Genomic DNA, 22,446 nt, shown 5'->3' on the forward strand with positions numbered 1-22,446 from the left:
GCTATCTTAGCCCAGTGCTAATTAATCGCTAATAACCGGAGCTGTGAAAATCACAGAACCAAAATATTTTACAAGGTAATAGCCATGTGTATTGTGCATATAGAGATTAAATTTTTATTCAACAAATTTATTGAAATAAACTGTTTGAGATGAAAAAACATCGGAAAGTCGGTTTTTATTATAATTTCCCAAAAATAGCTTCAAAATTGAAATTTTTGAATTATAGCTAAACTAAACAAAAAATTACTTGTGCTCATTAATATAAGGCATTTTTGAACGTTTCTACATTTCAAAAGAATTGCACTACCATTTATATTGCACTAACCTTCACATAACTACCATTGCACGAAAATCTCTATTCAAGTGAGACGAAATGCTTATTGTGAAGGGCAGGAAGGTAGCAAAATGACCAGATTAGGTTCAGAAAATGCACAAAGAACAAAAACTAAAAGTCAGGAAATTTTACATTTCTAGCATATTTCCTTCTGTGAAATATTTCACTAACAGAGTGGGACGTCCTCATAAAACACGTGTCGCTACAGATAAGGTTAATCGAATAACTTAGTAATATCTGAATACCGGTTCCTGGAACGAATGAAATAGTAGCCTGCATAATAAATGTTAAATTTATAAAAATGTTTGTTAATAACTTTGTGTGCCAACATTTTTGGAGTCTCCCAGGCTACAAGTCAGCAGTTGTGAACCGAGCAAATGACAACTGAGCTAGCGACATTTCAACAAGTGGCGGAAGTTTGGCAAATGATGAAACTGAGCAAGAGCAAGTAATAACTGAGCAAGCCAAAACTTGGCACGGCACAAGTCAGCAAATTAAGTTTAACAAACGATTACCAAGCAAGTTCGATACTAGTTGAAAATAGCATTTGCTGGCTTGGTAGCTGAAATGTACTTACTGAGTTGTAGCATGTCTAGTGTTTTGACCAGCACATCTTTGTGTATATTAGACGTTTGTGCCATCTGATTGAAATTGTAAGTAAATGTAGGGTATAACCTACTCGTACTATAGTTCAGCCCAAGGCGACCTACTGTATAGTATCGCTATGGTTAAACCAGGAGATGGTTGAACCTAAAGTCGGTTGAACGCTACGAATGAAGATGAGATGAACGCTAAGAATAAGCTTCTTGCGCCAAAATCATAAATCATTTTTCAGGTATCATAGCTGAGATAACCATCAATGTGTGGGTTACACTGTACAATGATCGTCAGACGAGACAACTCAACAAGGGCTTTAATTTAGCAAGTACAGTTTAGTTAGGCCTACCAAGTCAGCAAATGAGACTTACTTGCTCAGTTCGGACTTGCTTGGTCATCGCTTGCTAAACTGAATTTGCTGAATTGTGAGATGCCAAGGTCAGTGATAGCCAGTTCAGATGTTACTTGCCCAACTTGCCTATAATACACAGTTGTAGCAACAGAGTTGCCCAAGGAAGGAACTGCCCCCCTAAAATTTTTATTTTGCCCTCCGAAATATGTTGATGTTCAAATGCTTCAATGCTGACAGTTTTAAATCTTTGTAAAACTAAACAGTAAATGTATTTTGCATGGGATATAAAGCAGTGAATCTGCAGCCCAATATATGTTATTGAAATTTAACGTTTTGTCCACTACTATCTATGTACAATACGGAAACAAAATAAAAAAAACAAAATGTGAATGATGGACAAACACAACCCTAACCCAAGATAAATGGCTCCACACTCTAGAGTCCTTCCCCCCGACATCCAAAGCATTTCCCAATCCCACCCTGAAACCCCAATTGGAGCTATATACTCAGGTTGGGAGAGTGAAACTCTCCAAACAGCCGCTGCAGAAAACAACGACATAGCTCAGAGATGGCGAGGTCACCAATCTTAGGTTGATACTTCACGCTACGCAAGACCGATGTTCATAAGGATGTTACAATGATTAAATGATTGTAGGCCTAATATATTTTTATGGATCAAACATTTGCGTTTTATTGATGGCCGGTCCGCCAAATAATGCCTGCCGTAAACTGGTCCGCAGTGCGAAAAGGGTTGCCAACCCTTGGACTATAGGCTACACTTATGCTTGAAACACCACAGAAACCATAGTGTCCTTTAGAACGGTTTCTGCGTTGTTGTGTGAATCAGAATATATCTTCCTCCGAATCAGGGGGCACATATTCATTTCCTGATGATTTTTCGCTGTCACTGTTGTCAGTATCACTGGTATTTTGTTGATTAAGCTCAGCTTAAAGTATTTGAAACACATTTCTGTCGGCCATTTTTAAACTTCTTTTAAATTCAAAAATAAACTAACAAATAGCACCTACCTTATTGAGATCCACTGTACAAATGCAATGTAACTTACATTGATTATAATTCTAAAGTTTATTCTAAACTACAACCGGCCTCCGAGGCCCTATAAATTACAGTTTGAGGTGTACTTTTGTTTTTAGCCAACAATTTTTTTTTACTTATTAATCCTTACACTCCGGTTTTAAGTTTTGCAAACGACTCTATTTTATGCATTTCTGGAGCAACAGCTCTAAAAACCAAAAAAAAAAAATTAAAAGAATTTTCTCTCTCACCGGGCCTCCCAGGCCCGTAATTACTGTTTAGGGGTTAAATAAGGCTACAATCGGCTGCCGAGAAATAGCTGATGAAAGTTGCAAATGCTTTGCCGCAGCGCAGATTTAAATGCAGCCTTGGAATGGCTGCGAAATTTTGGATATTTCTTTTTGATTTGAGCTGGGCGCTTTAGCAGACTATAGCTTGTATTTTTCATGGCTCTTTGCCCGTTGGTGATGAGGTGACGTGTTGCATACAGAAAAAAGGCAGTTGCAGTGAAGTATATCAGGGAAAAGAATAAATATTTAATCATTACTGCATAGCATCAGTGAGCTTTGCGTTGATCTCGAATTTATGTTTGGCAACTGAAGCTCAAAAGTGAATGGACGGGAAAGTAAAGGGGTCAAACTTTGTGTCCAGGACCGTGGACTACCATCTTGCCCTTTTGGCCCCGGCCGGAGGAGGTTAATATGGCTTTGTTCGTGTCTATCTTCACGCGCAGCCGAGCCATAAGTGTCAAACCGATGCTGCTGCTGGGAGTAGAGGGAAAGTTAGATAGTGAGGTTGTTTAATTTTAGATATTACAATTTAAATACATAATGAACAAATAACTGCAGGAAAGGAGGTCAGTATCATTGTCACAAATACAAATACGCAAATATATTCTTTAACTGCAGACAGGTTATCACTGTTTTGACCTTTAGGTCTCTTCAGTGCAATGGTGATTTCCATACTTGAATCCAAGCATCCGGGGAGAAGATAAGATTCTCATTATACTAAGCATTCAGTTCTAACGAGAGCAGGGTGGCGAGTTCTTTTGTCTGGCCGCCTTTTCTTCAGTAACTACGCCCACCTAATTCATTATACCCTGGGTAGAGGGGAGCGATGTTTTCTACAACTAGCTTAAGCCTGGAGTCGAACCAGGATTGCATGATTGGAAAGCGAAGGCCTGAACGACTGCACCATCCCACCCTTAGATTTAGTGCAGTGAATGTACATTAAACATAATGTCTTATAACTATTATAAGTTAACTTAGCGTGGTGATTTTCCATTTGTGGTATGCAATAAATCACAATTCGTACTGTCACACACCAGTGGCGTACGCAGGAATTTTTACCTGGGAGGGGTTGAAAAAAAAATCATGAGACCATTCAAATCGTAGCCTACATTTAGTTCACGGCTGAAACGAAAGTGAGCCCATGACAGGTCACTAAACGTACACTTGTCATTGTGCTGATGAATATAGGACTACAAAATGGTCGAGAAAGCTTGACGAACATTAGCGTACGTTTTTTGTTTTGTTAACAATTTGCTAGTTAATGCGAATATGCGATGCAAATTGTGAATGCAATCCACTGTCGATTCAGAATTTGGCCGGTGTTTCCTGTGAAGTACGAAGACGTTTTTCATTAGAGTTACGTCAAGATTGCATTTTGTAGCAAAAAACAATTTGAAATGGTCGTTCGTTGCAGTGATTCGCTTTTACTTTGCGATAAAAAAAGATGGGTTAAAGATGATAAAAATCTCTACAAACCTTGCAATTAATTATTTAACAAACAAAACAGAGTTTTGAAATAGGTTGTGTCTTGTTTGAAACACCCCTGAGTGAAAGCAGTCAGTTTATCTGAAAATAAACATTTTTTAAACAATCCCACGCATTTTTGTCTTGACGCTATTTACCATGTAACCTACGATTCTCATGCATTGGCATTTCATTTTCTTTTTCAGCGCATAACGAACCAAATTGCTGAGATCTCAAAATCAAAGATAATAAAAGAATTTTCCGTCAAAATGAAACAAAAGATTGTTTTAAAAATGTTTCAACGTAACATTAAAGTTGTTCACGCAAGGACCTAGGAGATGTCCAATCAAACGGTGGAAACTGTCGCCTACTAAAAAACAGGCTAGCTATCAGCAAACAACCGACCGGTTATTCAAGCTGTTTAGCTTCAAGCAGCCGTGCTGAACTCACAAACAACAAAAGCAAGCGAAATATTTTGAAATTTCGATGCCAGCTACTCAATTTTTCACTTTTTTGTTTCATCGCTGATAGTTTCTTGGCTATAATTGCTGTAACACCAATACGTGTTCACAAAACTTGATTTACATAAAAACTAAGAAATATAGAAGATGGCGCATTTAAATAAAGCCATGATAAGCCATGAACAATACAAAAATTGCAAACATCAAGCTCAATGGGGACGTTTAACCTCCAAAACCCATGCGCAATGCAACAACAGTAAGATGTCTACTAGCAAATTGCTTAATTGGAACGAACCAAGAAAATTATATATATCACTGCTAATTTAATAAACGTTTACAAGAAGCACCAATGAACTTTGCGGTTTTCTAATCAAAGTGCTTCTTGTATAAGAAGACACATACAAAGTTGATAAAAGGAACTAAGATATGCTGATTTATGTATTACGGTACTTTATTATTTATTTGGTAGCATAGATGGACTAGCTTTGTTGGTTTGGGTTAGTCACACCAACATATAATATACAAAATATAAGCAAAACCAAAACTAAACTCAAACAACAAATTGTTATTTTTGCATTGATTCAACGTCTGCACACGTTGAATCAATGCAAAAATAACGAATCTTGCTGTCTGGGAATAAATACAAAACGATAAGGTTATGGACCCAGACAGCAAAATCCGTCGTTTTTTACTGTCTGGGAAGGATCTGGTAGGAGACAGACAAAAGTGACACGGAAATGTTGGTTTGTTACTGATAATCTTGCGCAATATCGTGTTGTTGCATATTGCACCAGGGACGGATGCAATAAGTTGCCTTAGACTAGATTTTAATAAAACTCGATGAGTTGGTCCGTATTAATCCATTCTTGTAAATTCACGATGAACAAAGTAGCTTCGATCCGCCACTGTGTTGAACTAGCTGTTTATTAACACTTCGTGGCGTAAATGTGTGCAGAGTATAGGCTTGGACGTTTAACAAAGGCAATGATTTTAATAAAATATAGTTTGTTTTTGTTCATGTTGTCTGCGACCTTATCAACACAAAGTACCACTACCGACCCAGGTAAGTGGATCAATGGATTTGAAGTTCTTATCTGAATTTACCTGTTTAAAACTAAAAGCTTATAAAACGTGTGATATTATGCACAGGCTGATAACAATGCATGAAGCATTTTTACAAGTCTCTCAAGGTGTCAACTTGTAGACAAATATTTAATTTGTTTCAGTATTTTGCTTCATTTTAGTAACTTGAGTTGAAATTACACCAAAAATTGACCTTTTAAAATACTACATAATTTTTTGTCCATAAGTTAGCTTGTAATTTTCTTTCTCTGGACAAAAAAGACAATAATTATGTAGAGTGGGCACAGGGTTGCATTTGATAAAAACATGATTGAAAATGTCGTCCTTTCATTGTGCCTTTAAAGTTCAACCCCAGTTGTCATTATTTGCAGTTCGATGCAAATGAGTGAATTTTAATTTCGTCAACATAGGCTATTGAAAAACAGTAAAGTTGGAAATAGGAAATAGTTATAAATTTAACGAAAGTTTCACCTTTTAGTGATATTCAATATATTTTGGCTTTAAATTCTAAAAATTGTTTAACAAACGTTACCTATGAAGGCAAGAAACAAAAACTGTGATTTAAATCTGAAAGCAAGTTATTTGACTGATGATGTATTGGCAAGCAAACACGCTTTCGAATGTCAATTAATCATTTGTAATTTCTTTTGATCAAAACCATGACAGGAAACAAAAGGATTTGATTCGTGCAAGGTTGTCTTGACAGCACGAAGGAAAGAGCAAATATTCTTACAGATTCGTTAATAATGCTTGTCATGGTCTACTCTTGATGACGTAGCTCACTGGCTGAACATCCTTGTCTTTGCAAGTGTTTGAAAATGATAACTTTATGGTTTTAATTAATTGTCGCTCTACAACAGCTAAGATCTTTTAACGACTTGAAAATGATTAAACATAGAACAACCATCTGTAATTTGCATAAGGCAAGCTTTAGCAACTTTTCTTTACAGCTTCAAACGGTTTCCAAAATGAACAAGACCGATACAGCAAGATATTTTTGAGTTATTTCCAGCAATTTTATAATGCAACCTTTTCCTTTTTTAAATGCAGCTCTTTCCAAGCATTGTGCCTAAAAGCAAAAGTAATAAAGAAAATGTTTTGACTTAATAGCAATCAGGTTCAGATGAACTTGTATTTGGATCTTCAACAAAAACTTGCTTTACTTGTAAAAAGTTTTCCTGTAATGTCGTGGCGAATATTTATTGCCTCAGTGGCGATTGCATTGGCCAGTAAACTTAAAGCAAGTATCCAATAACAGAGATAATTAATCAAATAATAGCATACTGGTGATGGCTTGCTGTATTCTGTCACCTGTAAACAAAATTTTGAATCTCGTTTCTTGCATGACAATGTTCGTCATGCAATTGAAAAATATCAGCTAGGCTACTTATGTGCTTTGTGAATGCGATATTGTAAAGATTCGGTCGGGCAATTTAATTACTGCAGAAAAAACGTGGTTTTGAATTTCGTCTTTTCAGAAACATGATAGTGCATCTTGCAATGCTTTGATCTTTTTTATCAAACAGTCATTTTTCTTTTTGTGACTGGTTTTAGCAGGATGTTGTTGACAGGGTCGTTTTCAAACGATAATCGTAGCTCGGCACTAATGAAAAGGCCTGGTTTCAATCTATGCAAAATGCAACACTTTTGAACAAAACTAAAGTCAAAGAAAATAAGGAATTATTTTTAAAATTATTAATTAAGAATGAATTATTAATTAACGCCATATTTGCTTTAACAAAAAAAACAAAATAAAACCCTTGAATAGATGAAAAAGCACTACTTCGAAATAACAGGTTTGTTTTGAAATGCGGCGTTGTGGAGTTTTCTTTAGTTGCAGGTTCCTAAAAAGATTTCAAGCTTCTATAATCAAAAATATACCTTTCATTACCCTTGTCGACAGTGCTAGCTGTCAATATGCAGCATATTCGGCAATGCACGAGGTCTTTATAATGTAAAAGTCCTATTCTACCCAGGATTGAAATACATTTTTCAAGAGTGCAAAAGTGCAGCCTTATTTTTTTTGAGCTCTAACAAAATAACATGAATTTACTGGTTTTATTGGTTTGCATTGGTCATACCAAATAATTGAATATATGGAGTTACAACGTCATAATGAAGACTGACAATACAAAATTTCATGATACGACGTGAGCTATTAAATATTGAACTTGTATAAGAGTTTACTTTTTTGATTTCAAATATCTATAAAGTGCTGGACGGACTAAAAATAGCTAGGTCCTTAGACGACAATGATCTCTCACCCGGGGGTACGAAAGCCGATTAATACGCCCTGTTGTGTGGGGATGTGATCTGTTGAATATCTGACTTCTATAGCACTATTTTCATATTAGTTTTTTATTATTCATATTAATTTTCATGACATCAGCAAATTCCAGAACTCGTTTGTCAGACTAAAATGAGTCGGGCTTTAGACGGCGGTGACCCCCCGACACTAGAGTACGGTCTGGGGGGTCAGCATCGTCGCCACTTATTAATTTGTGCGTGGAGTCTGTGACTTTGCACACGCAGCTATATCATGGTCTACAAATCAATTGATATTGGGATCATAATTATAAGGATAAGTGTTCGATTCTCTGTCCTTTTTTTTCTTTGCCTCGCTTGGCAAGAAATGTAACATTCACCTGGTAAACTCGGTAGCACGAAGAAGATTGTTCAATGGGCCACGTTAAGCTGTCTAGGCTTGGCCTTTGTGCTCACAAGCATCAAAATAATGATGTTATAGTTCATTTATTACCGCCCTACAATTGCAAAGATCTTTTAGCGACAGGGCTCAGTTTTAATTTTGTATTAGATTTAGCTTATCATTACCCGATTTGTCCTCACTGCGTTATGCAAGAAAGAATCCAATCGCTACTGTTTTTAAAATCTTTGGTATGACCCGACCAGGAATCGATCTAAGATCTACCAGCAGTCCAGCAGCATAGCCGAAGGCGATACCACTCAGCCACTGAGCAGGTGCTCACAAGCATAAACATGCGGTTGAACAAACTTAAGCTTTCTTGCCACCAGAGGCGCAACTTCAGGTCGTGCCTTTGTGGCAAAAAGAACTAGAAGATGTTTATTGGCTATACAGTATAGTTCTGATGTAGATACCGATTTTTGAACGCAAAAGTTACGTAAAAGATACTAATTTTCTACTATATACTTGCCTTGAGATGGACACAATTTGCTTCAATGCTCTTTGCTCAGGTATAACTCTGCAACCCTGCACACCACATTTATTCATTTGCACCACAACAACTGTCCGTCAGGCAGAACTGCTAATCAGAAGAGGTCGTGGATAGATAAAACTCATTTGTAAAATAACAATTTTGCGTTTGCAGAAAAATGCTTTACATCTGAGCCCTTCATTTGCTCGTCCGGAGAGCGTATCCACCGGAACAACTTTTGCGACTTTGAAAGTCACTGCAGGTAACTAACCACGTCCGATATATGTGTTTACAAAGAGAAGCTATGTTCTAATTAACAATATAATTTGTTAGTTTTTAAACCCATGTTGCATCCCAATGATTTAGCCTAACTGAAAAAGTGTGTTAGCTTTTTGTGAACTATTTATTTGAAAAACTACATAATTATGAACATTCGGTCAAGTTTATTAGATTTTGAACAGCCTGTCGTAGAATGCTGTCTTATCAATACATACCCTTAAACGTTCAACAAATATTTGGACAAGTTTTCTTCAATTGTTTTTACTGTTCTGATATATACGGTCGTACCAGCGCAACTATAAAGGCCCTACAGACTATACGAAGTATACGGAATGGAAAACGGAAAATAAGTTACAGTTTTCTGTTTGTACAAGTACAGTATGTGGAAAAGGTTGACACAAACGGTCAGTTGCTTTTTTCCACACCACATGCGCTGCAATGTACATTATGGACATCTTCCTGGGTGTGGAACGGAGTTGGAACAATTACATGTTTGTTAGTTCAATCACATGTAGGCTACAATTACACCATCAAAGTGTTTAACTACAGTAGCCTACATTACAAACACATTGTTCCGAAATTTTCAAATTACAATTACTTTCAAATGTAATTAATTACACTTTTCAATTACAATTATCAAACGTTTCAACATTTATGTTTATTGATGATCTTTGACGGTTTAATTTTATCTAAAACGATTAGAATTGCAGTTCACAAAGATTATGTTGCAATGTAGAGAGGTCCCTTTTGAGCACCCAAGTATCGGCTCAACAAACGTACTGATATCATGCCTGCAACTTACCAAATGTAATTGTAAATTGGACCAAATTCTTTGAAATTGCAATTACACAACAACAAAAATTACAACTACATGAAAATGTGTAGGCCAATTAATTACTTTCAAGTACAATGGTGATTGATCCAACTTGGGTGTGGACAAAAACCTCATTTAGCCTACAAGATGTGGTCGAATCTGCTGTAAGTTTGAGACGCATAGCAAAAAAATTCAATTTTAATGAGTCGCACGAATCAAAAATTCTAATTAATTTGCAATGAAGAATACTGTATAGAATTTTATATCTTTTTATTGTGCGACCCCATTTAAGAAATCAATTTTTCTATGCCACCACTTGTTGTACACTGTACAGTTTACAATGTAAACTACGCAATGTAAGTCCACTTTTAATTTGTTTGGCGATAATAAAATTACGATTTGCAATCCAGAGTGAAATTTCAGCTTGTTGAAGTGTTGTTGTCTGTGAATTATTCCACCCACTAGATCAGGGGTCACCAAACTTTTTTGTCTGAGGGCCGGATTGCTGCGAAATTAACAGCTGCGGCCAGATGCAAATTGTGAAAGAATATGCAACTATTTAGAATCTCCATTGACTGGAATTGAGCACAATAAACAACAAAGTCAGTGGTGGAATAGCAAAGTTGTGATGAAAATCGAAAGGTTGCTGGAAAAGCTATCCCCTGCTGTGATACACTACAGGGCATCGTGCTCTTGAAAAAGCATTACATCTTTCCAAATTTGGCCTAGGCTGTCTCCATTTGTGGTGGCCTAATGATAAAAACAGAACACCAACATGTAGGCTGCCTGGTGGAAAAATGTACAAAAAGTTTGATAACTTTTTTCCTTAAACAGTTGTAGTGCAGCAGTGCAGCTGTTATTTCCGCAGCACGTGGCGGGCAGATGAAATCAGTTTGCGGGCCGGTTCCGGCCCGCGGGCCGTAGTTTGATGGCCTCTGCACTAGATGCACTGAATGCCGCTGCGGAGAGCAATTCTTGAAATGCGTTGCTCAAACGCAGAGCGATGCAATATACGCAGAAAGCTATTTATGATAAATCGTAATTTCTGTTAATTGCCCAAGCTGCTCAACAACTAAATTGACCAACGAATTTCTTAGAAGTTCACTGAGCGTATGAACAAGCCCCCAAGAGTTGCAGTTTAGCCATCCTTGACATGTACCAATGCAGAAGGCTGTTTTAACTCAATGTTGCCAAAACCTGTCGAATAAGTTTCCTCACAGCCGCTTCGCATGAAAATTTTCTTTCGTCTGCCGTAATCATTTTGTAGTCAATAACAGCATTTGTTTCTGCAGCGACGGTAAAGATGAAATAATCCATAACAAAACTATTCACACTGACGACGACGGTTTCAAATGCCCTACCAAGCATATTAATGACACTCATTTCCAATTTTGCTTGTTACCGAATGAACATAAATGCGACGGCGTTTTGGACTGCCTGTTCGGTAAGATAACTAGAAGCGCTCAACAATTAAAGTGTTTTGTAAATTTTTATTTTTTTGCCTTTATTGTAAGTTACGTTTGTTTGTTGAGGTCTTAACTTTTTTCCAGCCTAAATCATAGCTTTGGCTAAGAGTCTACGATTTGTAGCCTACGAGGCATTTTATTGATTTTCTGTGACCATTTTTCGGAACAATTTAGTAGCAATTTATTACTGTATTTGTGTACGTCTATCAATTCACTTAGCAAAGTCTGGTCACGTTGATTAAATTTTTCCTCCTTTCAACTCATTTTTAAATTCTTTCATTACGCGTTTGGATCGGTTAGTCTTTTGTTTTAAATCATTGATGAATGCATTTGATTGAATTTTGATGAATGCGAAACAGCAGTACTGACTCATTTAACTACAGAAACGTACACCACTGATGGGTACCAGACCTGTTCCTAGCTTTCAACCCACGATAGAACTAATTTCTGATTTCACGAAGAAAATTGTTGTGAAATTTTGTTATGAATATTGCATAAAAGAGGTCAAGCCCATTGTGTAAAATTGGTGAAGTTTGAACAATGTTCATTGCTGCCTCAAAGCCATTGAAACTTTCACTCGAAACAGAATAATTTTAGAAGAAAAGTTTTAGTTTTTCAGTAACTCCATATCTTCTGAATGACCTCATTTGCATGTTTCTTAAGCTGAAACGTCGGATTGCTAACCTAAATAGTTTTTCCTTTTTGAAAATTTACTTTGACAAAGTTTATTTTTCCCACAGAAATAATAAGTAGTAATGTTTTTACGGGCTGCTCTGTTTTTTTTTTCACATCGCCATGTTGCATGAACTTATAGGTTGGGATGAATGCGATTGCAACACAACAATACGTTGTAAGAAAACGTACGATACTGATCCTGAAGTTTGTATTCCACGAAGTCACTTTTGCGATGGTTCACGGGATTGCCCCTTGGGAGAGGATGAGATAACACCCAGGTAAAAACAATAATAATAACGGCTCACACATGCATATGGCAATACCAAGGGTATTTATGCTATAACGTCTGAAGAGTTTAAATCGATGTAAAGAGCACTGATTTGTTAGCTGTGTCAGACCATTTCTATTAAACTATTTTCGATCTTCTTCTTGCGTTTGAGGCCGCCACAGATTACGTTGTTACATCCAGGCGCAGCAGCCAATGGATTGTGTATTCATCGAGCGTTGTTAGGTCCACATGTCTATCTTGTGGTCGGTATACAGGACATTGATAGATAATGTGGTGTCATTGATAGATCGATAAGATCTCAATTTGGTTTCTTGTCAAGCTCGACAGAACCTAACATCCCGTTGCCTGCTTCTTAATGCCAATCAAAATATTGCAACAAGCCAGTGTTTGTGCAAAAACAACAGCAATGGAAATTATCTGATGTTGCTTTCCTAGCCCTGGTGTATCAGGTTTCCAATGTCCAGTAACCAAATTACGCCATACATCTTCTTGTATGCTCCCGACGGAATTCTTATGTGATGGGATATCAGACTGCGACAATGGAATAGACGAATGCTTCTGCAATTCCACGGAATCAAACACAACTAGTTAGTACAACACTAAAGTTTTATCATCAATTTTGATTTTTGCCCATATCAGTTTATCAAAGCATAGCATACGCTAGAGCCAAACTAAGCTCTTACTAGTGGCATATAAAATGGAGGGCACTGGGTCATGACTTTCTCTTAAAAATTTGTTTAAATTAACGTTTTGGCTGGATTGGGATAGCAGCATTCGAAAAAAATTCTAAATCTTCTCAAAACATAATAAAATCTGCAATCATGGCCCAGTACCCATCCATTGTCCAATAACTAACTGTTCTATGTGAATCGCTAGTTGGTTTATACCTGAGCTGCTTGAGTAGCTATACGCTGTAAAGTATTTTCCCAATAAAACTGGCCCTATAAATTTGGAGTTTTCAAACCTGGCCAGTGGCCACTTTGCAATTTTAGCACAGTATTGCCATTTGTCAAATTTCATTATAAAATTAACTGTTTAAATTTTATGTCAAAAGTTTTAAAAAATGTAGAAATATTTTTGGTTTAGTTCTAATGGTAATATTAATGTATTTTTTGATATGCTTATTTTGATTGATTTAATCTTTATCCTCGGAATGGGAAAGCTTCTTTGAGAGCTTAATTCTAGCAGTTTTGCATACTTGTACATAGTTTGGACCACTGATGCAGGCCCGGTCGCAAAATTTTTTTCCCACAAACTTTTCGTTACTTCGCATAGAGTTTTTGTTTATACCGTGTGAATGCAAACATTTTTCGTTGGCGTGTTTGGTTCATTGGTTTCGTCTTTTGCCTAATGTTCGTGAGGACATCGGTTCGACGCCAATCGAGGTTAATCTTTTTTCGTTTACGTGAATTATTGCGGTGCACAAAAACTTTTCAAAAAAAGTAAGGTTAGGTTTAATTCTCAGGGTTAGGGTTAATTCTTAATCAATTCGGAAAATCTAATCTTAATTTTGGACTAGTCACCAGAATCAATTTCTTTTCTCAACTTTTTCAAGCTTGACTAGACTAGGTGTCAGGCTACGTTTTTTTCAAGTTCAATGTTTAGATTTGGACCTGGAGGGCGAAAATCGGCTGCTGTGAGGGCGAAAATCGGTAAAAACAGTTACGCGTGCTGCGCGGTAACCAGTAATGGCTACACTTACAGAAATATGCAAATGAGACAAAAGTTCGTGAAAAAAGAAAATCACGGCCCAGTCATCGAGATTGACACGGTAGAGTTTCCGCTTATTGTTGAAGTGTTGTTACCAGGGAATTATTTTATCTACTAAATGGTGTGGAATGGAGAGCATTTCTGAAATGCGTTGCTCAAGCGCACACGCCGATAATTAATCGAAGCAGCGCCGCTTGATCTTGAGTCAGTCGCGCAACCACTAAACCAACAGGGCTGAAAAGTTTTGTATTTCTTTTACTTGAGAACGCATTTCAGTGAAATTCGGTCTTATTTTGTCTCGTGACGCATCAGAGCACAAATGACGTCATTACCAGATACTGGATTACCCATCAGCTCGATCTTTAAAAGACATTTTAGAAATAACTTAAGTAAATCATACAGATAACATGTGATGATAAAGAACTAATATAAGTTTATAAAACAATTAAAAAGTTTTGCGACATACAACAGCTATCAATTTTAGATTCAAGGGCGTAGTCAGGGAGGCAAAAAGGGAAATTGCTTCCTGTGTTACAGCATCGTTTGGCAGAGTTTTATTATTGATTTAGGCCAAAAGTAATCTCAAAATGCGTAATTTTTAGGTATTGTTTTCAGAATTTTCTGGGGAAGGCCCATCAGACTCCTATCCGGGTGCTCCGTCTTCGCCAACTCGTTGCTGGGGTCACTGACAGTGCAATAATACTGATTTTCTCCCTCCCCTGAAATCTTGTGCTGGCTACGCCCCTATTTAGATCTATCTACTGTACTGTGAAACATCTTGCAAAATATAGTGCTGAAACCATCAATCAATATGACTTTTTCTAAATTTGCATTTGATCAGACAAAATGGCTTCCTTGATAGCTCCAAAAACGTCCATGTGCATTCCTGCATAGCGCAAAAAATCTATCAACATTAGAAACTGACTGGAAAAAAGCTTGATCTGACGCATTGCCAATAAGGCATGGCATTGTCTCATGCTGGATATTATGAGCAAACGAGAGTAATCTACAAAACAATGAACGCCCCCCAACAGAAAATCCTGACGTGCTATGCCACTGGCTACTACTTGAGTTTTTTTTAGCTTTCTCGGTTTGTTGTTACGCATTGTAACAGATTATTATTGATATTTTTTTTTGTCAACTCATTGTTGCGACTTAGTGCAATGTTATGCTTTCAAAATCCTACACAATAAAAGCATAATTATTGAGTCATAGGCTACCCATAATCACCGTATTGCGTATTATCAACCGTATTGCGCAATATCAACCGTATTGCGCATTATCATTTGGTATTTAAGTTATTGTATGAAAGAAGACTAAAACGTATTGTATTCCTGGTGTAAATGGTGAAAGGAAACAAACTTGCGCCATTTTTCGTGCGACCTTTTTGTATACTGAAGACAGTTTTGTATGTTTGGTGTGAATCTCGTTTATGCCTTTTTATACGTTTGTCATTCGAAAGCGCTTAATGTATTTTTAAAGCAACATTCTAATACATGTTCATAACAAAATTTATTTCAAAAGTATACCTTCAAAATGCAACCAACTTTTCTGAAAAGTTATAATGATTTTAAGTAGAAAATGCGACCACCCATGATTGAATTTATTCATTGTGAAAATCTTTCCCTTTGGACCACGTAAGTTTCTTTGGGAGCATATCTCAACAAATTCTTATAGACCTACTTTTAAAGACCATAGCGCAGAGACTTATTTGAGGCACTGACGCAGGCCCCTTAGCGTTTTTTTTTCAGTGAACTTTCTGCATATTAATGGTAACTAAAGCCACTGCTGGTTACCTCGAAGTAATTATCTGGTTACCTCGAAGGTTACCAACGCGCTAACCACTTGGCAGCCGTGGCCGAGTGGTTAGCGCGTTGGGCTCGTAGTCGAGAGCCTGCATGTTCGACTCCAGCCACCCGCACTTGCTGTTGTTTCTCTGGGCAAGAAACTTTACGATAATTGCCTCTACCCAGTGATCGATTTCGAGTAATGGGTAGTACCAAATTTAAGTCATAAGTAGAGTAGACAACCGGAAACAGACATTGTCGTCGGCTGCAGCGTGGGTCAGGTGTATGTCGGAAGGCGTACACCGATGCATAGCGCTCAAGTCCGCTTTCCCGCAATGCAGGATAAAGATAAACAAACAAACAAACAAAAACAATTATACCTATTAGGCTATTGCCATTAAAAACTGTTGAACTGTGCTTCAAAAGTTTTAGAGCACTGAATAGAACACGATTCTCTAAAACTACAGTATTTTATGATTTGAGAATTACACATCTGTTTCATTTTGTTTCATTTTGATTCTTAAAATATGATGCCAGGGATGCATAGAACGCAGGGATTCTATGAATTCCTGTATGATGCACATACAAGCAGCCTAGTTGCATTTCTTGGTGGCTTATCTTCTTATCATGGCTGACTGGAAGCTCTTAATAAGAATTAGGTCAAATGCAAATAACCTGAATTGTTTACGTGGGAAAGTTCCAAAAACCATAGATATTTGCTGCATGCCTTTCTTCCATAAAAGCATTAGTAATATTCCTGTTTTATTGCAGCCATGCCACTGGAGCTTACGTGTGGTTAATATAAGTTTAATGCTTTAGTTAACAGCTTCTCGTCTCATTTTTCATAATATCTAGCTTGGGGGTGTAAAAATACAGGGCCTATTAGTCTGGTGATAAAAAGGGTTCAAACGAAGAAGCAAGAATACTGTGGCTTATTGGTCGTCCACTTAAGTGACGCAATGATTACGAAATCTACACAAAGTTCATATGCGCATTAGTTTGACACCGCTTAAAAGATTTGTGAGATTTGTGTAGCAAAATACCTGATGATTTAAAATAAGCATTTCAAACCAGTGACTTTAATATCTTTGTTCAATGGCTGATTTATGTTGTTTGGCCAGCTATGTATAGAAAGTTCGAGACCCAATTACCGAGACTGAAAGAGTAACGTTTTCCGCTTATGGTCGAAGTGTTGTGGTCAGCAAATTGTTCTATCCATTAAGTGCCACTAAATAGAGAGCAGTTCTTGAAATCCGTTGCTGAAACTCACACTCCGAGAATCAAACCAGTACCGCGTGATCTTTTTGTTTCTTTGCTCATAAAGTCGAGAATTGAAAAAAACTCAGGTTGTGAAGCTGCTTCGCAAAAAAAAAAAGAAAACCTTGCTAGAATATCGCAAAATGTTATCTACCAAAGGTAATTTCATAAAGCAGCAAGGACGTTACCACTACGCTGTATTGCGTTATTATTTTGAGTTTATTTATTTAGTTATCACAACCTGTTTTTAAAATGATTTGTGGTATGTATTTCTTGAAAAGGCGTCGAAGTTGATTAATTTTATACTTTTATTTTCAGCTTTTATCAACGACCGCTGTTTTCGTTGCCTTGATGGATCACTGGTAATTCCAAACAAAAAACGCTGTGACAACGTGTTCCATTGCAAAGATCTATCTGACGAGTGCTTGTGTCCAGATATCCCAGAAGATCAAAACATACCTAATATTTGCAAACAGATAAGAAAAGGTAGTACATGCATTTTCTAATGTTTAATTTAATATTCTCTAGAGCAGTGGTTTTCAACCAGGGTTCTTACCTTACTGGTAAGAACCCTGGGTTCTGACCTTACTGGCGGAACCCTAAGGTTCCGCCAGTAAGTCTACGGGTTCCGCAAGTTTACATTCAAATCCGAGCGTCGATTTTATTATTATGCACATATTGTTTAAATATAATCAAATATTAATAAGTTTGCTACACTCATGTTCGCTGCGATCCCGAATTTTCGTTGTTTTCTTGTGGTGCGATTACCTTTAACTTTCTGCTTTCCCGCCAAATTTTGTCGACATGTTTTCTTCGCTTCAAGGAGTTCTCATTAATCAAACGATGTTTTTTGCATCAGGCAATTAAATTATTGAACAGGGGTTCCTCGAGCTTTTGGAATGTTTCATTGGGTTCCGTTCCACCAAAAAGGTTGAAAACCACTGCTCCAGAGTCTAGGCAACGGTGGGCAAACTGCGGCTCGCGAGCCACATGCGGCTCGTCAACATAAATTTTGTGGCTCTTGTATTGAATCGTAATAGGCCTATTACAAAAAAATTAAGATTATACTATATAAATATGTTATCTTGCGCTGTCAACTAAGCAAGCAAAATCGGTTGGTAAAAATTAAAATTCGTGACTTACACTTTCTTCAAAATCTAATTTGCACCCAATACCGTACAATACAAAGATCAAAAAGGAGTCTCTCTATTACTGTAGCCCATTGTTAAACAATGGAATTGTGACGTGGCTAAAGCAACATTGTGCCTTTCCTGGCACATTTTGCTTCAGTCAGCAACAGTAGGAAGTTTCATAAAGCCGCTAAGCAGCGATTAGTTGAAGCTTAGAAGTAGCACCAGAATTTATTTATTTTTCATAAGAATTTATAACTTTGCAAAATAAAAATATCCTGCAACCTTGACAAGTGAACGCTTGGAAGAATTAATTCGAACAGCATTAACAACTTATCGTCCAAATTTTCAGAGATTAGCGAGTCAAGTACAAAACTGATATTGATAAACAATCATTGTTTTTATTGCTGTTTTGTTATTTTGTGTCAACTGATTTTGCGCCCGCCGGTGTTTATGGTTAATCCGCAAGCGGCTCTTTCTTTGAACAACTTTGCCCACCCCTGGTCTAGAGGTAAAGTTTTTAACTTCAAAACTGTCTTTTCAGCCACTTATTTGGTCCAAATCCGGTAAAGATTTGGGCAGATTTGTACTCGATCTAGGAAATATCTGGACCAGATAAAGTGGCTGTCTGGGTTCTGAGTCCTGACCTGTGTGGAAAACGGAGGCAGAGTTATTGTTTTCATAAGTCTTAGGCAATAATACATACATGGAGCAGACCACACTAGAAGTTTGGCTACAAAACTTGAGTTTAGGAAATAAGAACTAATTTCATAATTTGCTGAAAATTGCTGTTGTTCAAGGTGAAGGAGTTTGTAAAAGTGGTGAGATACTTTGCAAGAAAGATGATTCAAGCGCCCCTGCTACATGTATCAATAAGACGAACGTGTGTGATGAAACGTACGATTGCCCTTTCCATGAAGATGAGTTGAATTGCGTTGCAAATGCCGCGGGAAACTTTAACTGCTCCGATGGGTTAACGTATATACCGATGGATCAACGGTGTGACAGTAAGTGTGGTTTTGAAACACATAAAGAGTGGCATTTTTTTCTTAGCTTAAACTTATCTCACCAGAGAAAGTATAGTAGCATGATGATCGTTGTGGTGAAAAACAGATTCCATTTAGCTGATTTAAATGAGCAGAAATTGTGATCAGAGTTGCTTCATTTCAATCAGCGCAAGTTAAAGATTAAACTGAAACTTCTAATTTTGCCACCAAGGCTTCTGGTTATTAGGCTACATGCATTTACAATGAGCAATGATTAGGTTTGTAGTATGCAGTTTATTTTGTTAGCTTTCTGTAAAAGAACGTAGACTATTCTTTTCATGATTTTTCTCGCGTTTGTAATGTGTATTGCACTGTAGATACCGGTGAACACTGCACCATATGTATGCATCACCATTATGATTGCATGACACAAACAATTGTGCTTCTCAAACATCTGTTGCTCATTAAAATAGTCAAATTATGTACCGGTAGCACAGTTTGTGAAAGAAATTTGGTGTAATTAGGAAATTCACTTGAAAATCATCGTCCACATACTATATAGGTATATTAATGCCATTTTTTCATGACAATCACACCCAGTAAAACGTCTCACCAATTTGTTACATCTCAACACACATACATTTTATTTACTATTTAAGTTACTATTTGGTGCTCTGGTTTATAATGTTGCACATGAGATCACTTATACACAACCTAACCTACAAACATTTCATGATATTACGTGATACAAATTTCAAATGCATCAACTTCAGAAGCGCTATACGATTGATATACAGTCAAACTTCGATACTATGCCACCTTGCTATTATGCCACCCTCGCTACTATACCACTTTTGATCGTCACCAGCTAAATTCAATAGAAAATATATTTACTATGCCACCCCTTACCCTCGCTACTATGCCACATTAGAGTACAGTATTACTGTATTAACGAAATAATTAAGGGTACGAACGAAACGATTAAACGGTTGGTAAAACGGCAAAAGTATATGTATGTGCATGTAATGTATTCTCTCAAGTTATCTACTGTAGCTCAGCCCAAAACTATGAGGAATCGTCAGCTGGGGCATGTTCTTTCGGTGAATTTCGTACACCTCGTCGTCTAGCTAGCCGATCGCATTACACTGGGCTTCCCGCTTCTCTGCTGCTGCATGAACTTCCAGACAGTGCTTCATGCCCGCTGGGCCTCGAAAGAAACGATTTCCTCCTCAACAGTTATCTCATCATCTTCGCTTTCAACCGGCTCCTCGCTGCGCAACATCTCCTTCGCAATCACATCTGGTGTGAAAGATCCACCAGTCTCGAGGCGCTCATCACTCATCAGTTTCAAGAAAGTCAGACAGCTCAATCTCTTTGTTCTCGCGCATCTTTTCCTCAGCAGGCAGCGCTTCCTAGATCTCGAGCAGATTAACATCATCCGGCTCAGATTGGATTTCCTCGTACAATTATAATCGTACAACACAACGTGGCATTACATGGTCACATCACAAGGCTGTTTTTACAAACTCTCGCTACTATGCCACCCTCGCTACTATGCCACTTTCTCTTGGTCCCGAAGGGTGGCATAGTATCGAAGTTTGACTGTAGCACAAACATAGCATAGTACGGTATTATCAACTTCACGATAGATTGAGTTTCGTTTTTGTTGAAACCAGGATTTCGTGGCTCAGTTGAAGGTTATACAATAGATTGAGTTTCGATTTCATTTGTCATAGTACATGACTATAGGGAACTGTGTTCTGAAAGCTAGTGCAAACTGCTTTACTATCACAGCGAACACGCAGCATCAGGCTAAAACAGGTCGTTTGTATCTACATTTGTGAATTATCAACTTCGTTTAGACTGTAGCCTCCTTGCAGAAAGCATATTTTAATTGTGAAAGTCTTTACATTTCTGTTTTTATAGATTACCAAGATTGTGGTGATGGATCGGACGAGGAATCATGTGATAGCGAGTTGTTCCAGTGTCATGCATTTTATTATCAAGACCCCGGTTCTACTGATCCACGGATGTTTAATTCTTCACAAATAAGTCAGTTTTTATAGAAGAGATTAACGTAAAATTATCTCAATCTTGGTTTCATTGCAAATTTATTTTCTACCTAGCAGGTTACTCACTGTTTATGCATTTTGTATGAGATGACGTATGACATAGGATGCATTTATAAGATGTCTCGAAAAAGCTATAAAGGTTTGGGAAATGTGTGTGCAAAGTCCTCACCATTTAAACTATTTGTTGATGACACGATAAGTTTTTTTCCTTTATTTGCACTTTGTCTATCTGTCAAGGCATTAGACATTTTCATTCATGCCACCGAATAAGTGGTGCAATAGTAAGGAGCCCAGCCTCATGGGCGAAAGACCGTGTCTATTGCTGTCACTTCTTGCTACAATCAGCTGCCGAAAAACACATAATTAATTGGAGAGTATTAATAGCTAGCGTGGAGACTACACCGTAATGGTCATCGAATTGCAATTGCTCCCTGGTTTAGTGGAGACTCAGCCTTGTATTGACTGCCAAAAAGCTTTCGATGGCCTATGCTCTCGTATCTTTTTCACCCATGTCTAGAGCAGTGATGGAACACCGCAAAAACGCACTGAAGATAAGCCATTAGCGAACGCTTTTTATTGGTGTATTTTGCCAAATACACAGTCGCATGCTCTTGAGTGGTCTCAAACCAGCGTCCTTTCGAATGCCGTCCCAGGCTCTCATCACTCTGCCATGCAGCCAACGAAGCTTTTTGATTTAAAACAATAACAACGCTTTTTAGTTTAGCTTAAAATCGTGCGAGTCTCTCTGTTCAACTGCATGCCTTCAATACATTTGGCTTTCAAAGGTCACACGTTTGCCACACTTAATTGTCGTGTTATCAACGTTTGACATTATATGTGTATGGGGAAGACTTGTTTTTGGGGGTTTGAAAATATCTCTTGCCAAATCCGGATACTCATGCCCAAACAATTTTTGCGACGCATACTCTACCTCCAACTTCCCACTGTTACTAGTAGTCAAACACATAATATAAAAGTAGCCTACTTTGTCAACTACTTGACTCTGAATTAAAAATTAAGGTAACAGAAAATTACCCAAGTTGTAAAAATGTAGGTTTTGATATACCTGCAGTTGAATTGTTTGATGTGTTTCTTAAAACCAGCAGGAGAAAGATGTTCTGCTTTTGTTGCATATTTCTGTGTGTTGTCTCGTAGCAGTTAAGCATATAGCCTACCTAAAATGGTATCTGG

General features: G+C 37.4%; 1 protein-coding gene across 1 annotated transcript in view; it reads left to right on the forward strand.

Moving 5' to 3' along the window:
- The first annotated feature begins 3,020 nt into the window (after positions 1–3,020).
- Positions 3,021–22,446, forward strand: part of LOC145780575 (uncharacterized) — a 39,472-nt gene continuing 20,046 nt past the window's right edge. Inside the window, exons 1-8 of the mRNA XM_082592201.1 lie at positions 3,021–3,113; positions 8,965–9,052; positions 12,164–12,302; positions 12,749–12,900; positions 17,386–17,553; positions 18,998–19,196; positions 20,237–20,538; positions 21,110–21,235. Coding sequence (XP_082448327.1) covers positions 3,021–3,113; positions 8,965–9,052; positions 12,164–12,302; positions 12,749–12,900; positions 17,386–17,553; positions 18,998–19,196; positions 20,237–20,538; positions 21,110–21,235 — 1,267 coding nt within the window. The remainder of the gene's footprint in view (positions 3,114–8,964; positions 9,053–12,163; positions 12,303–12,748; positions 12,901–17,385; positions 17,554–18,997; positions 19,197–20,236; positions 20,539–21,109; positions 21,236–22,446) is intronic.

The sequence above is a fragment of the Aplidium turbinatum genome, chromosome 12 (assembly GCF_918807975.1).
Source record: "Aplidium turbinatum chromosome 12, kaAplTurb1.1, whole genome shotgun sequence".
Classification (NCBI taxonomy): domain Eukaryota; kingdom Metazoa; phylum Chordata; class Ascidiacea; order Aplousobranchia; family Polyclinidae; genus Aplidium; species Aplidium turbinatum.